The following is a 24106-nucleotide window of genomic DNA, read 5'->3' as shown; positions in this document are numbered from 1 at the left end:
AATGTTAAGCGCATGAAAACTTCAAATGAAATTAATGAGAACATCTGTATTGTGGGAAAAGAAAGCTCGTTATTTGAACAGGTAAAATTGTTATTTGCAATATATATTACCTTTTACATTTGAGTCATAGAAAATACCCGTTGACATGCCTAAAAAGTTAAATCTTAAGATTGCAATTTTATCTCACTTTATGCAGGCTTGATTTAGGAAAATATAAAACTTAAGTTACTGAACACATTTAAATAGGGAAGGGGAAAGTTGTGTTCAGTTTACAAAAGGATTCAGCATTGTTTTTCTTTTAAATAGCAAACTTCCCTACTACATTTAAATTGATTCTGTAAACAGTAATATCTTATTGATCCAATGTTGTTGAAGAATGAGGTGTTCCACCTAAATTAACTCCATTCTTGCTCTAAATCTATAACTGTCTGACCCCTCTATGGAAAGAAAAGCACTATTTCCTCATCTTGTGGTCATGGTAATTATTCAGCTTCATCTTATTAATCTTTTTGTTTATATTATTGTAGTCATTATATATGTTCTTTTGATTCTGCTTCTTTGATTATATATCAGTTCATTAATCTTCCAGTGTTTCTTTGAATTCCACATATTCACTGTTTTTTAAGGCATAATAATTGTAGGGTTTTTTTACATAGCAAAATTCATCCTTCCTTCAGTCAGTTGGCAGGCAGTTTGTTTCCAGTTTTGGTTGAGAGAGAGTATTGGGTTGCTGCTACAAAAAAGTACTACTAAGAAAATTCTTTTGTTTTTTATTTTGTTAGAATATATACCCAGTAATGAATCTCAGGATCAAATACCAAATTGTTTTCTAAAATGCTTGGACCAATTGACAGCTTCATTAGCAGTGTATTATTGGAAGGCAGAACCAAGGTGGTGGAGTAAGACAAGAACTCACCTGAACCCTCTCAAATTCACCTCCAACCAACTATAAATAACCTCAAAACAAATTCTGGAGCAGTAGTACTAAGAAAAGGATGAGGTGAAACAATTTTTCAGCCCGAGACAACTTAGGTTGTCAGAAAAGATCTGTCTCACTTAGGTAAAAGGGGAGTGTGATCCAGTATAGGTAGTGTCCAGGCAAACCAACAGCAGGATACTTCCTAGCAAGCTAGTGGTGAGGCCTTACACCCTAAGCACAGAAGGCCAGCAGGAAGCCCTGCAAACCCTGGCATTCTGCGGCAGGACCCCAAGCCCCTGTTACATCAGGCCAGTATGAGACCCCATGTACCTGGTACAAGAAACTTAGGACGGTGCCCCTGCTATCCTAGGAGAAGAGCCCAACTTTAACATAAAATTTAAGTCACAAAGTAGGTTGGAAAGATGAGCAAATTTAAAAGACCCTGACCATAGAAAGTTACTGTGGTGACAGGGAAGATCAAAACAAACTCAGAAGAGGACAGCAGTATCCAAATAGCTACATGTGAAGCCTCAAATAAAAATGTGAATTGATCTCAGGACCAAAAAACTGGAAGTGCTCCAAAAAGATTTTGAAATTTGAATTAAGGGAGGTAGAAAAAAATTGAGAAAATAAATGAAATGCAAAAGGAGATACAAAAATTCACTGAAGAAAACAACTCCTTAAAAAGGAGAATTGGCCAAATGGTAAAGGAGGTACAAAAGCTCAATGAAGAAAATAATTCCTTATAAATTAGAGTTGAGCATGTGGAATCTAATGACTCCATAAGAAATCAAGAAACAATAAAACAGAACCAAAAGAAGAAGAAAAAAATGTGCAACATCTCATTGGAAAAAACAGCTGACCTGGAAAGTAGATCTGAGAGAGATACTTTAAGAATTATTGGAATACCTGAAAGACATGATCAAAAAAAATAAATGAACAAATAACCCCTGGACATTTCAAGAAATTATCAAGGAAACTGCCCCAATATCCTAGAACCAGAAGGTAAAATAGAAACTGAAAGAATCCATAAGTCATCTACTAAAAGAGATCCCTAAATGAAAACTCCCAAGAATATTATACCCAGAGCTCCTAGGTCAAAGAGAAGATAATGCAGAAAGAAACAACTCAAATATCATAGAGCCATAGTGAGGATTACACAGTATTTAGGAGTTTCCATATTAAAGGATTGTGGAGGGCTTGGAATAGGATATTCCAGAAGGCAAAGGAGCCAAGATTACAACCAAAAATCACCTACCCAGCAGAACTTGAGTAAAACTTTTCTTCAGGAGAAAAAGTGGATATTTAATGAAATAGAGGACTTTCAAGCATTCCTAATGAAAAAAAATAAAACCAGATGAATAGGAAATTTGACTTCCAAATACAAGACTTAAGAGAAGCATAGAAAGGTAAATGGGAAAGAGAAATCACAAAGGATTCAGTAAGCTTAAACTGTTTACATTCCTACATGGGAATGTGATACTTATAACTCTTAAGACCTTTATTTATAAGACCTCTTATTATTAGGGCATTATTTCTTTTCCAAAAAAACAAAATTAAGGGATGAGAAATAGGATTGCACTGGGAGAAGAGAGAAGGGAAAAGTAGAATGGGATAAACTGTTTCACATGAAGAGGCACAAAAGACCCAGTACAGTGGAGGGAAAGATTGGGGGGAGGGGACATTGTTTGAACCTTACTCTCATCAGAATTGGCTCAACAAGGGAATAACAAACTTGTATATAGAAATTTATCATACCATATGGGGAAATAGGAGGGGAGGGGGAAATTGATAGAAGGGAGGGCTGATTTGGGGAAGCAGTGGTCAGAAGCAGAACACTGGTGAGGATGGACCAGGTGAAAGGAGGAAAAATGAAAGAGAAAGGGAGAGAGATAGAGGAGACAAATGGGAAACTAAAATGAAGGGAAATACATAGTAATGACTGTGAATGTGAATGGGATGAACTCACCCATAAAATGAAAATGAGTATCAGAATGAATTAAAAACCAGAATCCTACAATATATTGTTTACAAGAAACACATTTGAAGCAGAGAGAGACACATACAGAGTAAAGGTAAGGGGCTGGAGCAGAATCTGTTATGCTTAAGCTGAAATTAAAAAAAAAAAAAGCTGGGGAAGCAATCCTGATCTCAGACAAAGCAAAAGCAAAAATAGATGTAATTAAAAGAGATAAAGAAGGAAACCACATCTTGCTAAAAGGTACTATAGACAATGAAGTAATATCAATACATGCACCAAATAGTATAGTATCCAGATTTTTTAAGTTAAGTGAGTTACAGGAGGAAAAAGACAGTAAAACTATATTAGTGGTGACCTCAGCATTCCCCTCTCAGAGGCAGATAAATCTAACCAAAAAATAAACAAGAATTAAGAAGATGAATCAAATTTTTGAAAAGCTAGATATGACAGATCTCTGGAGAAAACTAAATGGGGATAGAAAGGAATAAACTTTTTCACAAAAATTGACTGTGTATTAGGGCATAAAAACCTCACAATCAAATGCAAAAAGGCAGAAATATTAAATGCATCTTTTTTCGAATCATAATACAATGAAAAATACATTCAGGGAGCAGCTAGGTGGCGTAGTGGATAGAGTACAGGCCCTGGAGTCAGGAAGACCTGAGTTCAAATATGATCTCTGACACATGACACTCACTAGCTGTGTGACTCTAGGCAAGTCACTTAACCCCGAATGCCTCACCAAAAAAAAAATTATAATAAAGGACCATGGAAAGATAGATTAAAAATTATTTGGAAACTAAATAACATAATCCAAAAGAACTAATGGGTCAAAAATCATAGAAACAATAATTTCATTAATGAGAATGACAAGGCAACATGCCAGAATTTATGGGATATAGCCAAAGTGGCGTTTCAGGGAAAATTTAAATTTCTAAAATAGAGAAAAAACAGTGATGAATTGAGTATGTACCTGGAAAAAAAAAAAAACAACTAGAAAAAGACCAATTTAAAAATCCACAATTAAACACCAAATTGGAAATCCTAAATATCAAAGGAGAAATTAATAAAGTTGAAAGAAAACCATTGAACTGATATATGAAATAGCCAGTAAAATAAACCATTGGTTAATTTGATTTATTTTAAAAAGAAAACCAAATTATCAGTACCAAATATGAAAATGTGAATTCACCACCAATGAAGAGAAAATTAAAATAATAATTAGGAGCTGTTTTATCCAATTATATACTAATAAATCTGACAATCTAAATGAAATGGATGAATATTTGTAAAAATATAAGTTGCCCAGATTAACAGAAGAAGAAATAGAGTACTAAATAACTCCATCTTAGAAAAAGAAATGAAGAAGCCATAAATGAACTTCCTAAGAAAAAATCTGCAGGGCCAGATGGATTCACAAATTAATTCTACCAAACATTTAAAGAACAATTAATTCTAATACTATCTAAACTATTTGGAAAAATAAGCGGAGTCCTACCAGATGCCTTTTATGGCACAAATACGGTACTAATACCTAAACCAGAAAGAGCTAAAACAAAGAAGGAAAACTATAAACCTATTTCTCTAATGAATATTGATGCAAAAGAAGAAAAAAAAATGTAAACACTAGGAAGGAGATTCCAGCAAAGATCATACACTATGACCAGGTGGGGTTTACATCAAGAATGGAGGGCTGGTTCAATATTAGGAAAACTATCTATGTAGTTGATCATATCACTAACAAAACCAACAAAAATCATATGGTTATCTCAATAGATGCAGAAAAAGCCTTTGGCAAAATACAATACCCATTCCTATTTGAAAACACAAGATCGTAGGAATAAATAGAGCTTTCCTTAAAATGATAAGTAATATCTATCTAAAACTATCAGCAAGCATTGTCTGTAATAGGGATAAACAAGAAGCCTTCCCAGTAAGATCAGCACTGAAGAAATGATGCCCATTATTACCACTATTATTCAAACTATTATACTAGAAATATTAGCTGTAACAAAAAGAGATGATTTGATGGCATACTTAGAGAATCCTAGAGAATGAACAAAAAAATTAGTTGATATAATTAACAACTTTAGCAGAATGGCAGGTTATAAAATAAACCCACATAAATCATCAGCATTGTTATATAGTACCCTGCCCCAAGAGGTTAAAAAAAAAAATCCCATTTAAAGTAACCATAGGCAATTGAAAATACTTGGTGGTCTGACTGCCAAGACAAGTCCAGAAATTATATGAACACAATTACAAAACACTTTTCACACAAAATAAAGTCAGATCTAAACAATTGGAAAAGTATCAATTGCTCATGAGTAGGCTAAGCCAATATAATAAAAATGATAATTCTGCCTAAATTAATTTACTTATCCAGTGCCGTACTAATCAGATTACAAAAAATTATTTTATCAAACTAGAAAAAATAGTAACAATTCATCTGGGAGAATGAAAGGTCAAAGAATATCAAGGGAATTGATGGGGGAAAAAGTGTGGAGGAAGGTAGCAGATACGAAACTGTATTATAAAGTGGTAATTATCAAAATCTGGTACTAGCTAAGAAATATTTCATTGGTAGACCAATGGAATAGATTAAGTGCATAATACACAATAGCAAATGGCCAAAATTATCTAGTGTTTGATAAACCCAAAGACCCAGGCTTTTGGAATAAGAACTCACTATTTGACAAAGACTGCTGGGAAAACTAGAAAACATTATGGCAGAAACTACACATAGACCAACACCTTACACTATATGCCAAGATACAGTCAAAAAGGGTACATGATTTAGACATAAAGGGTAACACCATAAGCACATTAAGGAAGCTGGAATAGGTTACCTGTCCAATCTATGGATAAGAGAAAATTTTTTGACCAGATAAGAGATAGAAAGCATTACAAGATGTGAAATGGAAAATTTTGATTGTATTAAATTAAAAAGTATTTCCACAAACAAAACCAATACAACCAAGATTAGAAGGAAAGCCGAAAGCTGGGAAATAATTTTTACAGCAAATATCTCTAATAAAGGCCTAGTTTCTCAAATATATAGAGAACTGAGTCAAATTTATAAGAATACAAGTCATTACCCAATTGATTAATGGTCAAAGGCTATAAACATGAAGCTTACAGGCAAGGAAATCGGTTATCTATAGTCATATGAAAAAATATTCTAAATCACTATTGATTAGGAAAATGCAAATTAAGACAACTTTGAGGTACTACTTACTTCACACCTATCAAATTCCCCCTACTGCTAGTACTTTCCTCCCCAAACCACCTTGTATTTTAATTATTTTAAATCTGTGTATTTATTCTATATATATACTTATTTATGTATTTGTCTTCCTCATTAGAATGTTTGTTCCTTGAAAATGGGTATTGTTTCATCCTTTGTATTTATGTCACATCTAGCAGAGTCTGGCACATAATAGATGCTTAACAAGTGCTTACTAATTGACAGCTGGTATGAGGAAACAGGGTTCATTTGCGTTTCTCTCACTTTTATGGAGTACTTTTTCATGTAGTTGCTGATAGTTTGTAGTCTTTCTTTTCAAAACTGTTACTTTCCTTTGCCTACCTAGGATTACATATTTGTGTTAATTCTGAGTGTGTGTGTGTGTGTGTGTGTGTGTATTATAGATGTATGTTTGATAGCAGACTTCAGTAAATATTCATTGCAAAGATTTTTTCTCCTAGATGGTAGTTTCTTTTGTTCCAGCTGCATGGATTTTGTTTGTTCAAAAGCTGTTTAATTTTATGTAGTTGAAAATGTGGAGGTTTTTTTGCAGTTGCCTTTGTCTGTTGTTTGATTTAGCAATTTTCACTTAGCTGTAGCCCTGAAAGGTAATGCTTTCCATTCTCTAAATTTTTGTGAAGTTGTTATTCAGTTGTTTTAGTCATATCCCACTCTTCATGACCACATTTGGGGTTTTTCTGGCAAAGACACTCAAGTGGTTTACCATTTCCTTCTCATTTAACCGATGAGGAACTGAGGCAAATGAGGTTAAGTGACATACCCAGGGTCACACAGCTAGTAAGTGTCTGAGGTCAGATTTGAACTTCAAGATGCGTCTTCTTGACTTCTTGCACTATCTAGCTGTCCCTTTGTGAAATAACCTTTTCTGTTTATATTGGGGTATCCATTTGGAACTTACCTTGACAAGTGGTATAAGATACTACTCCAAATCTTTTTTTATTCCCCTTACCAATTCTTGATCAGTGAGTTTTTCCCCTTGCTTCCTTTTCCCACTCTCCCAGTTTATCTTCTTGGATTCTTCAGACATGGGGCAACTGAGTTCAGTTATTTATTTAATTCTTGATTGTCAAGACCAATAGTGTCAAACTCAAATAAAAACATGGACAAATAAACATGTATAAGGATCCCTGAAGGCACATATTGACTTTGAAAATCACATATTAACATTGTGTTTAATTGCATTTTTTATTTGTTTTATTAAATATTTCTCAGTTACATTTTAATCTGGTTCTTCTGCACTCAGGAGTGTTTCAGGCCACAGGCTGTATGTCTGATATCTCTGCTCTAGACTGGTCTTTTTTTTTTTTAAATAAGTACCAAGTAGTTTTAACATATATTGATTTTTAAAGTAGTTTGAACTCTGGAAGTTGTATCCTTTCCTTTATTCCTGCTTTATGAAATTGTTTTCTTTGAGATTTATTGTCCTTGAGAATCTATTGTTTCTCCAAATACATTGTAGTGTTTTGTTTTGTTTTGTTTTTAGTTTTTTTTAAAGTAACCTTTTTGTAGTTTGATATAGGATTACATCTGTAAATTATTTTAGGTGCTATCCCCATCGTAATTTTAATGGCATGGTCTAACCAAGGGGAATGAATATCCTTGGAATTATTTAAGTCTTTCTTCATTTCTCTAGGAAAAAATGGAGAAACAGAGTGTGTTTTGTTTTTTTGTTTGTTTTTTTTAGGCAATTGGGATTAAGTAACTTGCCCAGGGTCACACAGCTAGTAAGTGTCAAGTGTTTGGTCTGAGGCTGGATTTGAACTCAGGTCCTCCTGACTTCAGGGCTGGTGCTCTATCCACTGCGCCACCTAGCTGCCCCTACGGAGTGTTTTATAATTGTGTTTACTTAATAACTTATATTCATTTTATTTTTGAAGTTGGCTTTAAGAAGACAATCTAGACAGCAACTTTTTTTGTTTTTTGTGCCTCTAGCACTTTTTTAAAAAATATCTTTCATTTTTATTTCACATTTGTTACCAATTAAATCCTGCACTCACCCCTAAATTGAATAGATCTTCTCGTAACAAAAATATTTCAAAATAATCTTGGGGAAATCACTTAATCTCTGTGGACTTCAGAAAAATTAGAAAGTTGTACTAGGTAGCCTCTGAGCACTGTTCCAGCTGTAGATTCATGATTTTATGAACAGTTCAGTAAAACCAAGCAATACTTTGACCACATTAAATAGTATACAATATTCTACACATTGCTTTCATTGACAATCCATCTTTTTGTCATCTTTGCTAGCTGGCTTAATGTAAAATGAAATCTGCGTATTAGCTTGCATTTTTCTTATTAGTAATGGTATGTTGTTTTATATAGTGGTTAATAGTTTAAAATTCTCATTTTGAGAGCTGTTTGTGCCAAATGTACTGGCTTTTTCTCAATCCTCATCCTTCTTGATCTTCCAGTAATGTTTGACATATTCTTTCCTCATTAGCTTTTTCTGATACTGTTCACTACAACTTCTATCTGTCCAATCATTCTCAATCACCTTTGCTGATTCTTCATCTGTGACAAGTCCACTAACCGTCTCCCCCAAGACTCTGTCCTGGGCCTTCTTCTCCATCTTTTGTCTTACCTGGTGGTCTCATCAACTCCCATGGATTCAGTTATCATCTTTGTGCAAATGATTCCCAAACCTAGCCTGCCTTTTGGACATGTCGAATTGTAACTACTCAGGCATCTCAAATTCTCCTTTTCCAAAAGAGTACTCATTATCACTCCTCCCTTGAGCCGTCCTTTCTTGCCACCTTTCCTGTTATTGTCCAGAGCACCACCATCTTCCTTGTCACCCAGGCCATAAATCTTGGTGTTGTCCTTGACTCCTCACTCACCTTACACAACCAATCTTATGCCAAATCTTGTCATTTATACCTTTACCATTTCTCTCATATATCTCCTTTCCACTTAAAACCACAACCCTAGTTTCAAAGCCTCATGACCTTTCACCCGGACTATTGCAATAGCCTTCTAACTGGTTTATCACTTTCAAGTCTCTCTCCACTTTAATCTGTCCTCCACTTTGCTAAGATTTAAAATATACGTACATACATACATACATATAAAACTCTGTCACCCTTCTGCTGCTCAGTAAGCTCCAGTGGCTTCCTATTACCTCCAGGATCGAATCTAAAGTCCTCTGTTTGGCATTTAAAGCTTTTCATAATCTGGTTCCTTCCCCCTTTTCCCATCTTCTTACATTTTACTCCCATCATGATCTTTATGATTCAGCTGTGCTATCCTACTTGCAATTCCTTGAACATTATACACCATCTCCTGTCTCTCAGCCATCGTACTGGTTATTCTCCATGCTTGCAATGTTCTGCCCCTTGCTTCCACCTATTAGTTTCTCTGGCTTCCTTCAAGTCTCAGCTCAACTCCTGTCTTTTGCAGGTCTTTCTCAGTCCTCAAAGCTGTTAAATTCTTTCCCCTCTAAGATTTTACTTCCATCTACTCTGTATCTCTTTTTTATATTCTTAGTTATTTACATATTGTCTCCTCTGTTTGAATGTATATTCCTTGAGGACAGGGAATGTTTTTGCCTTTCTTTGTGTCCTTTTTGCTTCAGCACCGTACCTGGCACATAGTCCTGGTAGACTGACCCCTAAATATTTTATGTATTTTTGTAGTAATTTTGAATGTAGTTTTTCTATAATTTCATCCTGCTTTAGAGTATTGTTCTATAGAAATGCTCATGGTTTTGTGGGTTAATTTTATATCTTAATTTTAATGCTTTATTAGAACTATTAATTGACTTTAATTCCCTTACTTATTTCTTGGTACTTTTCAAGTAAATGATAACATGTCATTTGTAAATAACAATAATTTTTTTCTTTTCACTGCCAGTGTTTAAAATGCTTTTAATTTCTTTCTCTATTGTGAATTTCTTTTTCTATTGTGAACATTTATAAAATAATGCCAAATATTGGGGAAATTTGAGGGGCTTTTGCCTTACCCCTGTATTTATGAGGGTAGCATTTTTTATTTCTCCATTGCAGATAAAGCTGCTTTTTTATTTTAAATATATGTCCTATCATTTTATTTTTAAAGGGATATTTAAAAATATTGTTAAGGGGTCAAGATTTACTTAGGTATATATTACTTAATTCCCTAATGTTTCTCAATAAATGAGGCATTACATGAATTTTAACTTATTAAAATTATAATGGGTCAGTTCTATTAATAATGCATTTGGAAAGATTTATCTGTAAATATAGGTAACTAAGTTCGGGTTAACTTAATGAAATTGCATTGAATTTTTATCAAGTATTAAATAGTACATCTTGAATTTTAATAAGTCCAAACTAAAATTTGGCTCAGAAACTAGATGAAAATTGGATGCATGTGATTTAGAAGGAGAAAAATGATATGGTGATTTTTTTATTATGACTCTTCAGAAGAGAGTAAATTTGAGGAATTAGGGGAAGCTTGCATGTTTTTGTTTCAAGAAGTAGAAAATAATCCTCAAGACATATGAGCTTTTAACTTGAAATGTAGGGTTTTTATTTTTCATTTCTAGGTTAAATGCTTGATTCAACAGGAAGTCTGTGTTGTAAATTACAAAGTATTTGACCATAAGCTGAAGGAACTAAATGAGCGAGTGGACAAGACCCAGTGCAGAAAAAAGCATGAAGCAATAGCTATTGAACTTCTTGTAAGTTTGCTTTTGTGAAAAATGATATCGTGAGCTCATTTTAATGTTTTAGTGAATCTTACCTAGTCTATTTGAGTAGTAGGTCTTGATGTTGAATTATCAGTACAGCAACATGCATTTATCAAGGCACTTGTATGAAGCACAGGGAGTACAAAGAAAAAGAAAAAAAAATCTGTGTCTTTAAGAAGTTCACATTTCTAACGAGAGAGACAGCATATCCCTAAATATTCACATACAAGACGCATACAAAGTAGATGGAAAAGAACTTTAGAGAGGTAGGCTGGAACAGGCCTCCTTCAGTAGGTAGCATTTGAGTTAATCTTAAAGGAAACATTCCAATCATGGAGGATTGCATTGCAAAGGCACAGAGATGGAAAGTAGAGCACTGTGTTTAAGGAATGGTAAGAGGGCAGTAAGGACCATAGTGTTTGTGAAGCAAAGTCATGCTTAAGACTGGAAAGACAGGAAGAAACTCAGTTGTGAAGAGTTTTAAGTGCCAAATAGAAGAGTTTGTATTTTAATACCAGAAGCAATAAGGAACAACTAGAGTTTATTGAAGGGGTTGAGGAGTGACATGGCCAAACCTATGCTTTAGAAAAATCACCTTGGCATTTGAGTGGTCGCTAGATTGGAGTGGGGAGAAGCATGAAGAATAGAGACCAGTTTGTAGGCTTTTGCAGTAGTCCAGGAAAGAAGTGAAGAGGGCCTGAACTAGAGTGATGCCTGTGGGAGTACAAAGGAACAGATGTGTTTGAGAAATATTGTGGAGGCAGAAGCAGGATTTGGCAACTGACTGTATATATGGGGTGAATGAGAATAAGGAGTGGAGGATGAAACAAGGTTGCTAACCTAGATCAGGACTTCTTAAACTTTTTCCACTCGCAACCCCTTATCACATTTCGGCAGCATTTTTTGGCATTACGTGGCACGATGGCAAGTGTAGTGCAAAGTAGTGAAGTTGTACAATGCAACACAGGCAAGCACTGCCAGACACACCTCAGATTCATTACATATTTGATTTTTAATTAATTTTTGGTCATTGGTTGTTCAGTAGTCTTTTACTGTTACCAAATTTTTTGCAACCCTGTATGGGATCGTGACCCACAGTTTAAGAAGTGTTGACCTAGATGACAGAGAATAGTGGTGCCCTTTACAGTACTTTACAAGTTCAGAAGAGTAGAGGGTTTGGGGAAAAAGAGACACCAAGTTCTGTTTTAGATGTGTTGAGTTTGAGGTATCTGTTTATCTACTTCAATATGTCCATCAGGCAATTTATAGTGTGAGACTGGAGCTCAGGAGAAAGAGTAGGACTGGAGCTATAAATCTGGGAGTCATCAACATAGTGGTGATAATAGAGCCCATAGGACTTGATGATATCAACAAGTAAGAGAATGTAGAGAGAAAAGAGGGACCAGAGAGCCTTGGGGTATTCATGGTTAGTGGTCATGACATGAATAAAAGCAAAAGAGTCTAAGGAAAGGCCAGACAAGGAGGAAACCCAAGAAAAAGCAGTATCATGAAAATTCAGAGAGGAGGTTGGCAGTGATTAGCAATACCAGGTGTTACAGACAGGTCAAGGAGAATGAGCATTAAGAAGGGGTCATTAGATTTAATAATTAAGAGATCACTTATAACTTTGTAGAGAACAGTATCAGTTGAATGATTAGGTTTATAAGAGAATGAGAAGAAAAGACATGAACACAGAATAAGAAGAAAAGACACCTGAACACAGATAACTATTTCAAAGAGTTTAGCTGAGAAGGGGAGGAAGAACATTGTATGATGACTGGCAAGGATGGTAGGCAGTAGAGAGGATATTTTTAAGTTTGGAGGTGGGGCATGGGTGTATTTGTAGGGATGATAGAAAAATCTGCTAGAATAAGTAAGAGGGACTGGGATCAGTGGTATATGTAGAAGGATTGGTTTTGACAAAGAGAAGGAATACCTCTTCATCTGAGACTAGAGAGAGGGAGAAAATGGTTGTAGATAATGTCAAGAAGGAGCTCTTGGGTAATGGATTTAATTTTTTTGGTGAAGAATGAGACAAGATTCTCAGCTGTGCTGTTGGGGGAAGCTTGAAGAGAGAAGAGAAGGTTTGAAACAATAACTTTAGTGAGCTGAATAAAGAATTTTTAAGGGAAGGTTAGAAGATTTCTTTGCTTTAGTGAGGAGCCGATTGAGATAAGATCTAATACACATAGAGTGGACCCAGTCATCACTTTTTTTAACTTGTTAGCAACAGATGAGTAGGAGTATGGGAAGTAGATGATGGGATTAACCCATGCTTGGAGTTTGGCAAGGTGTGATCAGGAAGAAGACAAGGGGGGGAAGGGATTTGAGAACAGAGGATAGTGTAGAGTTGAACTGGTTCATGAAGGGGTCCACATTCGGAAGGGAGGAGAATGAAACCAAAGCAACAAAAATGGCCTGAGAAACTACTGAAAGGTAGAGGGGTTAGAAGTGATTGTGAGGACTGAGAATAGGGTTAGAGGATTGTAAGGCATGGGGAGAGATGATACAACAAAAGATTTTGATCAAATAAAGGAATTTTGGAGTTCTTCAACATGAAATTAGAATACTTGTGAATAATAGCAAGATAAAGAAGGTATGAATCATCCTCGTATGCAACTGAAGTGAAATGGAGGGAGTAGGTCATTGGAGATAAATTGATTGAGGAATTCAGAAGTTAGAGTATTTGAGGTGATGAGGTTCAGAGTCAAGTTGTGCAGAAAGATCAAGAGGCAAATATTTTCCTAGTCAAGAGAACTTTATCGATGCAGAAGTGGTGAACTAGTCCTTCAGGGTACTAGCAACTTGAGAAAAGACAGGGGCTTGCTTTTATACACAAGTTTTGGGCACTCAGCCAGGGGTGGAGTATGTTCCTATGTGGGCAGTTAACCACAAGGAAGGGGAGGCAGGTGTGCTGGGTGAATTTTGAAATGTACAGTTCAAGGATGTGGTCAAAAAGTAGGGAACTTTAACTTATACCATTCAAGGATGTGGTCGCAAACCATAGAGGTTAGTCACATAACACAGAGTTTTGGCCATTATGACAAGGTTTCCTTGTAAACAGGCAGAGCCTCCTGTTACTGGGAAGATTTAGACAAGGCTCTAATTGTTGTGAGCGGAAGTCAGCCTCATCAAAGGGAACATCAACATATATGATGAAGTCCCTTAGTATGAAGGCAGGAGTTTATGTGGTCATGTTCACTTTTCTGGGCTCCTACAATGAAAAGTTGTAATATATAAAAAAAATAGGATGAAACATAACCCAGAAGTACTGATCATCTCCTCACTTAGATTTTTAAATATATATGTATTCTAAGATATTCTCTCAGGCCATAAGATTAGGGAAAAAAGTCAAAGATAGAGTAAAATCTAATGCTAAACCAAGAAACATTCTAGAAAAATGTGGCCCAGGGGAAATAAAGTTGTTACATCTGTCAACTCTGCTAATTCAGTGATACTTGGTAGTCTCCATTTTGATTCAAAGTGTACATCAGTATGACATTTTGGCCCTTGACAGAGTTTTGCAGCATTCACGAGGAAAGAATAAAGTAGTATTATTTTGCTTTTATTTTCTAGCTCATCTGCCCTGTTCTTGAGGGTTTAAAAAATCATTATAGCATCTCTTCAGCTTTCATTTGTATACTTAACATTAATTGGTAATATAGCCCTGTTATTTCTCTAGGGCCTGGTTTGTCAAACCTAGTTTGATAGTTTTGACTTCTATTCCTGAATACGTCATCTGATTGACCTTACGTGTAAAATGGCTCCATCAGCTCATATCAAAATTCTCTGATATAATTTCATTTATATAGGTATATGCTCTAGTTTTCAGAAAACAATTCCAACAAGTAGATTATCTTTCTTTTAGCAAAATAATTAAGTAAAAGATACTTAAGCTGTATTCAGTATTTCATTTTGACACAGTTATTTTCTTTCTTCCTTTTTTTTTCTTGTTAGAGAAAAATATCAAAACTTGATAGATGTATTAAAGCTGCATTAACAAGTAAGAGGATTGGATTAGAATCAAATATACCAGCCCAAAATATGGCCTGTAAGGTACTGTATGATCTTAAACTGTAATCAGTCAGTTACAGGTAGATGATTTATAACAGTTATATAGATGATGTCAGCATTTTAAAAGAAATGAGATCAGGACTAAAGGAACTCAGAAAGCCTAAAAGACATTTAGCACGTTCAGGCTTTGTTTTCTGTCCTCCTCTTGTCAGGTTTTCCTGTGACTCTGGCTTTTCTACCTGGCTTGTAGGCATTACTTTTATTCTGTTAGTATAGTGTCATGGCAAACATCAGAAGAGGAAAGGGTACAAATAAATTTAAGTATAATGAACATAAGCCAGAATATTGTTCAGAAGTTTAAGTTCAAAAATATTTTAAGCCTTTCTTCAAACCTGTTTTTTAAAACCTCATAAAAGTTACTTTTGTCAATCCTCAGCTAAGTAAAAGAATACCTAAGAATTGCAAAAGTGCTTAAGTCATGTTTTTTTTAAACTTCATATTTATTCTTTTTACCTTTTGCCCAAATTCATATTATCTTCCTATTTGAACCCTCTTTTTCCAAAGTTCCATGTGTGACTTTAGGATCTAAAAGTTAAAAGGTCCTATAAAGTTACCATTTAAGAGTCTCTTTAAAATTTAGAGACTCTAGCTCCCTTAGTACTTAACTATTTGCTAAACCTGTCCCAAAAAAATTACTTGAAAGTAATATCTGAATTGCATCCTTAAGAAATTATGTTTCCTTTTCCCTTTCCCTTCCACCTCCTGTTTAGCAGGTCATAAATTCAAAGAGTATCATATTGAATAAGAAGCAAGGGGCTGAGAGGGAAAGCCCAAGTAAGAAATTGACTTCTTTGAAGAATAGATCATCCAGACCTTCAGGAATGTCTACTCAAGCAAAGCAAAAGAATAATTTGACTTCAGATTGTGTCAAAGTTGTATCTGAAAGGTAAGTGTCCCTACTTATTAAAAAAGTGTACCTATATCAATTGATGTAGAATTGTAAATGCATCCTTTTCTCTGTTAAAGGGGAAAATAGGTCATGGTTCTTTATAGAAATTAGAGTATATTTTTTCGATGAGAAGAAATACGGTTGCTGTTTTGCAGTACTGTTTTCTGAAGTTAGGTGATACACTTTCTCATTCTGCTGCTTCCATTTTTAGTGTAGAGCTGGAGTTTTACATTTTAAGAAAAGACCTAAAATTTTTGTGTGCAAAATTGTACTCATAAGCTGATATGAGACTTTTAAAGAAAAAAGGTCTAAAATGAATATTTTCTAGATGTATTAAATAGTATCCTAATCTCTCCAACTTAGAATCATGGATTTTTGAGCTAGAAGAGACCTGAGAGGCTGAGTCCAACCTACTCATTTTACCAAGGAGGAAATTAAGGTACAGAGAGGTTAAGTTGCCAGAGCAGTATTTGAGGCAGGATTAAAACACAAGTGCTCCTGACTCTTAAGTCTGGTGCTCTTTCCATTGCCATTAGAGTAGATTGATTGATTTTATGTCCAGTTGATGCACGAAGTAGTTGCAACCTCTTATCACATATTGGGGGTCTAAAATTGTGGGCAAGAGGGAGGGAGTTGCATTTTAATGAAGGGATCAAATCAGTTAGCATGCACTAGGAGGTTTGGGAAATTGTTTTGAATGAATAGCTCTAGCAGCTCCAGTGATTCTCAATGGTTTTGAGTTTTAGTACCCCATTGATTTATTGATTTCATGACCAAATCCTCCTAAAAATGCTATGCAACACATACATGTGTATTTCTAAGTACTCAGAAACTTTATTATACTTCTGTTTTCAGATGGATTGCATCATAGACTTGCCAAACTATTTCTATTCTAGAAATATGGGGATGGGGGCCATTGTTTTCAGTTTGAGTACCTACAGTCAGTTTATACATATCCTTTTTGGTTATTCAATATTGATCTCGGGTTAAGAGCATTATCCTTTTATTTTTATTAATTTATTTAATTAATTTATTAAGGCTGGATCCTTCTACATTCTTTTCTAGGTCCTTCAAAGTGAATGAATGAAAATCCTAGCATGGGGGTGGGGGTGGTGAGAGGCAGTTTTTGAATGGGCTTTATGAGCTGGAAGGGCTCTCCTATTTTGATTGATATTCATTTAGTCAGTGAGCATGGGATAGGGAAGACAGAAACAGTCGTGGCAGGGGGAGAAAAGGAATTCTAGTAATTTTCTCTGTGTCCCATTAATTTTGGAGGCAAGAATAGTTCTTCACATCCGTACATTCCTAACTTTTCAGTCAGTCAGTAAGCCTTTATCAAGACCTTACCACTATTCTAATCTCCGGGGATACAAAGAAAATCAAAAACAGTCCCTCCCTCAGGGAGCTCACATTATACTGGAGGCGATAACATGCAAACAACTATGTACATAAAAACATACAGGATAAATTTAAGGGAGATCATGAAAGGCTTCTTGCACAAGCTGAGTTTTTATCAGAGATTGGAGGAAACCAGGAGGAAGAGATGAGAGCGGATAGCATTCCAATCATGGGCACAACCAGTATATGGAATCAGGAAATGGAGTTTCTTGTATGAGGAGCAGCAAAGAGCCCAGTGTCATTTGGTTGTAGTTCATGTTAAGAAGAAAAGCACAATAAGATTAGAAAGTTAGGGAAGAATAGGGGTTATGGATTTCAAATATAAAAACTTCTCTTTGACTGTTAAAGTCCTTCATATATTTGATTGTAGAGGTAATAAGGAGCCATTGGAGTTTATTGAGTGGGGCAGCAGAGTGGGGAGTGACATCTCTTCAGAAGACCTTTATTTTAGGAAGATCACTTCATTAGTTTATCAGAGGATCAACTGTAATGAAGAGAGACTTGTGGTGGACAGACCAATCAGCAGGCTATTGCAGTAGTGAGGTGGCAAGGCTGGTGGCAGTGTTAAAGGAGGAAAGGGGATGTATACAAAAGATGCTGAGAAGGTAGAACTGATAGAACCTGAGAACACATTGGATATAAGGAGTGAGTGCAAGAGACGATTTGAAGATGATACCTGGACTTTGAGCCTAGGGAACTGGGAAGATGGTGGTCCACTTAACAATAATAGGGAATTTTGGAAGAGGGGAGAGTTGGGGTGGGGAGTGGGGGAGATGATGAGTTTTTGGACATGTCGGCTTTAGGAGGTCTATGGGACGTAACTTACTTTAGAAACATGAATGATATCCTTTAACATGTTCCACCTATCAGTTATACTTAAAATTTGCGTAGCTCAGCAAAATCATCCTAAAATGAATACAAAATCAATTCAAAAAAGATTTGTTAAATGCCCTTTACATACAAGGTGCTACACTAGTAGCAGGAGTTACAAAAAGCAGTATGATGCACACTTTATGCTCTTGAAGACTTTCCACTGTTAGGGGATAGAGGATACATGTAAAAGATGATATGGCACAAACAAAAGTGTAAGTGCCTGGGGAAGGACCTGTTAAGAGGAATTTGAGGAGAGAATGATCTTGTTCATTTTAGGATGGGATGGAGGGGAGGAGTGGTGGTGCCAGGGACAGCTGAATGGAAGAGGTAGCACCTGAATTGGACCTTGAAGGAAGAGAGGCATTTCAGTAGTTGGAGATTGGTGGGGAGAGAATATTTATTCCATGTACAAAAGCAATATGAGGAAAGGCACAGAGATTGGAGAGGGCAGGATTATAATAGGGAATGCAGAGTAGTTAGATTTGGCAGGATCAAGCATACTTTAAGAGGAACTGTGGCAGCACTTGAATACAAGTATTAGAAATTTATATTGTATTTGGTAGGAAATCTGAGGTTACTGAAAGATTTTAAATAGAGGGGATTACATGATTAGAACACATTATATTAGAAAGATGACTCAGGCTAGCTGGGAAAGAGACTAGGCTGAAGCCAGGAAGGCCACCTTGGGGGAGAGGGGTTTACATTAGTTGTGGTAAGAAAAGATGAGGGTACTTGCAATGGGAATGGAAAGTTAAGGAAAGATGTGTTGCCTGTTGGTGAAGTAGAAATGATATAACTTGACAAATGACTAGATGTGTGGCATGAAGGGGGTGGATCCTTCTATCTTATGCGACTATGTGGTTGGTTGTGCCAGGAATCTACTCAGAGAAGTTAGGGGAAAAGGTGGGTTTTAGGGAAAGAAAGAGTTAAGTTTTGGACTTGTTGATTCTGAGTTCCAGTGGTACATTTAAGTAGAGCTATCCAGCCTGCTGTTAGAGATATGGGACTGGAGCTCTGGGGAAAAGTTGGAGTGGAGATTATAGATTTGGGAATTATCGACTTAGAGATGATAATTAAAATACTTTTCTTCCTTAGGAGTCAACAAATACAGAAAAAGAAAGAAGAAAATTTAAAAATAAAACAGAAGAGGAAAAAAAAGAAAATAGCAAAGACTAAATACCCTCTCTGATCTAGTGATAACACCTTGGGGGTGGAGGGGGTGGAAGAAATAAAGAAGAAGAAATGAGAGTGACTGAGCATAAGGGATACATTTATGTATATGCTGTGTTTTTATATTTTAAACTTATGCAAATTTTAGATGATTTTTATTTTAAGAATTTTATGAAACACCTTTGAAATAACTAAAACTATTGTTGCAGAAACAAGGTTGAAAATCACAGACTTTTCTTTCAAATCCACTTTTTCTCATGTTTGGAAATTATGGTATTTTGTGGATTTTTTTTTCCCATTATACTTTCTTCAATCATCAAATTAAGCATGCTGAGAAAAGTTAAAGTAGAAAAATGCTAACCATTTCATGGTGATGCCTGAAATTGCATGTTCAGTGTGTTTTCTTTTTTCTTTTTTACCATTTCAGTAACAATGCTGATGTTATGCTGATTTCTGAGGAAAAGGATATTTTGAAAGCTCCAGTAACAAGGACAACAGGTATCCTGAGCTAACTAGAAAGTTCCTGAATTTTAGGCTTAGATGGTTAAAAAAAATTAAAACCTTCATATCTATTTATTAAATAGCACTGTTATTAATGTTCATGCTCAGTTAAATAGATAATGCACTCTGCTCATGTAAAGGACCACATTAACAGTTTAAGCTATGAAACCTGATCTACATTTATCCAAATACTTACTCATCAAAAGTGATACCTGAATATAGTATGGAAATACCCTCGTTTAATACCTTTGTATTAAAAAGTTTAAAGCCTCATGGCTTTTCACCATGTTTTGTCTTATACCTTTTTTCTTTCTGCTACTTTAACTTAGCTATACTACTTGGAATCTTTTGCCTTTAAATAAGAGTAAAAAAATTTGTTTTTAAACTTTGCTAAAGTATGAAAAGGTATAGAGCCATTGAAAAACAATTTCAAAACAGTTGGTGCTGTTCAAAGCAGTCTCTGGCACCTTGGAGCTAAACTCTTAGTGAACTCCTCTCCCAACCTTGGAGCTTGGGAACCTGAACTCGATGTGAACTCCTCCATCCAACCTTGGAGCTTGGAATCTAAGTGTGCTCCTCCATTTGTATAAACAAACATATATCTTTGAGCTAGTGATATGTTTTGTCTAATTTGTTACCAAACCCTGCTCACATCACCAAACTGCAGATTTCTAGAATATTGCTTTTAGATTTGGTGCTTCCTTAAACTGCATATGAGCAGTAGAATTTCAGAGAACTTTGTAGACTCTTTAAGCCTACTTATGTGCACATTCTCTGGGTGATTGCTTTTGCAGAAATCTTTAATAAAACTTTTCATCTTTTCTCCTCAAACATTTGTGGTGTCAGATTTATGACTTACCTGTATTATTTTTTTAAAAAATTAACTATTCATAATTTCCTGGAGAAGTAAGAAAATTTTGCTTTGAGCATGTTGTATCCCCTTCTTAGCATGTGAATTCTTTTCTTGATTTTTTTATATTCATTTTGCCAACTTTTTTTCTGTTACCATGTGTAACTCATTTTACTTTTTAAAAATCACTATCTCTTCCCAATAAATCCCTTTTCTCTTTTCTTCCCCAATGTTAAAGAAACCTTTTACAAAACAACTTATCCAAACTGCAGGTTGTCAGTATAAACTTCTTAACCACTAACATTAATCTTAAGGCTGGCACAGCATTTCTCAACCAAAATCTTCCTTTTTTTTTTTTTCAACATTTAAAAGCCTTAGTTTTATGTATTTAATTTGAATGTATTTTATGTATTTGAATGTTTTATGTATTTAAGTTGATATTTAAGAACATTTGTCTCACTGGTTTCAAAAATCTTTGTATTATATACATAGCTGGTATAGTCTCACATGCCTATAACTGTACAAATTGTGAGTTTCTAGTTTCCACAAATACAAAGAGTTAAAAAAGATTTTATAGTTTATTCCTTCCACCTGATCTTAGACAGGATGAGTCTGAAACCATTTCACACAGTCCACCCCCCATCAGTAATAGGATGCAGTTTTCATGAGTGTCTTAAAATTTTTCAAATACCTTTAAAGAATAAAAGCCCAGCATTAAAAACCATACCCTAAGTACTTGAGTTTTGATGGAATATATTTTATTACTCTGTGATAATTGTGTACGTGAAACTGAACACTGCCTACATATGAATATATTTGATTGAAAAAGTGAAGTTACTTTTTTCTTTCATCTTCAATGAGGGGGTGAAGCATAGTTCACTTCAAACAGTCTTATTTCAGGAGTTCATTTGTGCACAAGAAACTAAACGTTTCCTATTCAGTTGCAAGGAGCTAGCTTTCACTCCTTAGATATTCATAGTTAGGTTATATTTTCTCCACTCTGGGTTTCAGAGAACAGTCTGACTCCAATTCTTTGTGAGAAATTAGTAAGATGCTCCATTTATAGGCATCCTTCCAAGAGACTCATTAAAATTAAAGAGAATTGCCTAAAGAACTTTATAAATTTAAGTATTTAAAATTAGCATTCATCCAAAAATAGTAGCATTTTACAAACATATATATTACCTGATAAATATATTGGCTTTAAAAAATACTTATGGCTTGTTCACATCACTAAATTCCTCAGTGAATTGCATCAGTATTACATAAAATGTGAGAGAGCAATGGCCACAGCAATGTTTTTTCTCAGCATTATGCAAACTTCTTAAGGCTTATATGTACCAAGAAGTAAAACTTCTGGCTAATGGCTATCTTGAGTTGTAGCATATGTATCACAGGTGTAGCATAGTTTATGCCAGTAACTTTTTTTTTAATCTACCAGATTATCTAGACTTGTTCCATTCTGTGTCTCTAGATACAGAAAATACATGGAAAATTCAGGAATTACTCATCTCAGAAGAGTTGATCAAAAATAGGGACTGTCAAGAAATTGGGGACAGTTGGAGAAGATGAATATTGCTGATCTCTTCCTGTATAGAGAAATAATTTTCAGCTAGTCTCCAAGTTTGATCTTCCTCAAATTCTAGGCCTGTTTTTAGGTAGACATTTTAGAAGTACTAAGAGAATTTGTTGAGTAGCATAACCTGTATTAAATTTTATTGTTATGATTTGGGAGCAGAGTGCAGTGTTTATAAAACCTTTTATTTAGGAAGTCCATGACTGTTTTATCATCCTAATGTTAGTGTTTCCAAATGTTGACATTTTAACAATCTGTTGTTTTCCTTTCAGGTGTTGAAAAAATGGTATTGGCAAATTCAAATGATTCACTTGGTTCTAAAACTAAATCCAAGGTAAGTAATAATAAATTTTCTATATTACCTATATCTATACCTAGGTATAGATAGATATGTAGACATGTGCAATCAGCTGAAAACAAATTATATTATAGAGTTTTGATATTGATACATGGTTGACTGGTTTTTATAGGGTTTATCCATTCAGTCTTTGAAAAATGCTGATGACAATAAACTTAATACTTGTCCAATCTGCAATATAACTTACAATTAAGAAGGCATTATGTAATTTATCTAGTGAGTTTAATAATTTGTACTTTCTTATGTCAAGATAAATGTAGTATTTTATTATATCTGTTTTTTCCACATCTACCACTTACAGTGGCCACAAAAACCTTTTGGAATGTTAAATTGTAGTAGTTGCTAAATCATTTAAAAGAAACTATTTTGGATCGTTAAAATTATATTGTTAAAGGGACTGCCAAAACAGCTTTAAGTCAGGCAGGGGATACCATGTCTTGTGTGGAAATTTGTGATAGGCTGTGTTGGTTGACAAGGCTGGCAAACGATCACAGTGTTATAGCAGCTGTGGTCAAGGTTGGAGAAGAAAACTGGGTCTTCTAGCCATTGGGGGAGTAGAATGCAGGGAGAGAACTGAATGGAGGTATTTCTAATGCTAGATTACAGGGAGGGGTGAGTGAAGGCCAAGTTAAATGTATTGGTCAGCAAAGTTGGGCCAAATCAAAAGCTTTTATGACAGAGAAAAGCAAAACAGAGAAATAATATAGATTGCTCATTAAAAAGCTGATCAGCTCTTCTCTCAGTCAAGAAGATATTAGAGCTTGCCCCATTGCCGTTGTGAGTTTAGAGTTTACCTCACTACGTACCTCTGGATTGCATGGTTTGGGAGTATTCATAGAAATGGGAGAGATGAAAGACCATTTCCACATAGGATTTATGAGTGATGATGAATGATGAAGGAAGGGTGGTAGGGAAACTCCAACTGAATGTCACTAGTATTCAGCCTGGTACAGGAAGAGCCTGATGAAAAAGTACTTCAATCTCCAAGAGGTCTGACTGAATCAAAATTTCCTTTTGGGCAATGTTGGGGAATTTCTAAAACAGAAGGGAGTTGACTTTCTGGGAGTATTTCATCCACCAGCAGACCGCCCAAAAGAGACCAGAGGTCAAATAAAGTGAGTAGCCAAAATGAAAGGGAAAGAAATTTATTAGTGCTCTAATAAACCACCCTGCCTCCCCTTCTCAGTGTACAGATTTGTATACTTTTTAGGCCTACTTAGAGTACACAGCCAGTCAGCAGCATCCTGTGGCATGTGAATGAAGCTTAACTAACCACGAGGATTTCAGGTCTCCATATTGGTAACAAAAATTATAGCCCCTCCCATATCTGGTGGTCACAGGAATATTACAAAAGAGCAGAAAAGCCTCAGATTGCAGACCTGGGTTATTTGAGGTGGATGAGGGGCTTTGTCCACACATTATAGTCAAAATGGAGATTCTTAGTCACATATAGTATTTCTAGAATGGCATTGTTCTTCCTCCACAGTGAACAGTAAAAAGTTGCCAACTTGGTAGCCAGCTGCTCAATTAGACAGAACACACACACACACACACACACACACACACACACACACACACACACA

The 24106-nt window shown here is 35.3% G+C and overlaps 1 protein-coding gene across 1 annotated transcript in view; it reads left to right on the top strand.

Annotated features, from left to right (window-relative positions):
- Positions 1-24106, top strand: part of ATF7IP2 (activating transcription factor 7 interacting protein 2) — a 74954-nt gene that overhangs the window by 33245 nt on the left and 17603 nt on the right. The window contains exons 4-9 of the mRNA XM_027839275.1: positions 1-81; positions 10691-10825; positions 14792-14890; positions 15622-15794; positions 19666-19736; positions 22438-22499. The exon at positions 1-81 is cut by the window's left edge and continues 20 nt beyond it. Coding sequence (XP_027695076.1) covers positions 1-81; positions 10691-10825; positions 14792-14890; positions 15622-15794; positions 19666-19736; positions 22438-22499 — 621 coding nt within the window. The remainder of the gene's footprint in view (positions 82-10690; positions 10826-14791; positions 14891-15621; positions 15795-19665; positions 19737-22437; positions 22500-24106) is intronic.

The sequence above is a fragment of the Vombatus ursinus genome, unplaced genomic scaffold, assembly GCF_900497805.2.
Source record: "Vombatus ursinus unplaced genomic scaffold, bare-nosed wombat genome assembly UNPS02014832.1, whole genome shotgun sequence".
Taxonomy (NCBI): Eukaryota; Metazoa; Chordata; class Mammalia; order Diprotodontia; family Vombatidae; genus Vombatus; species Vombatus ursinus.
Note: the sequence above shows the minus strand (reverse complement) of the source record. Positions and strands in the feature narration are given on the sequence as shown.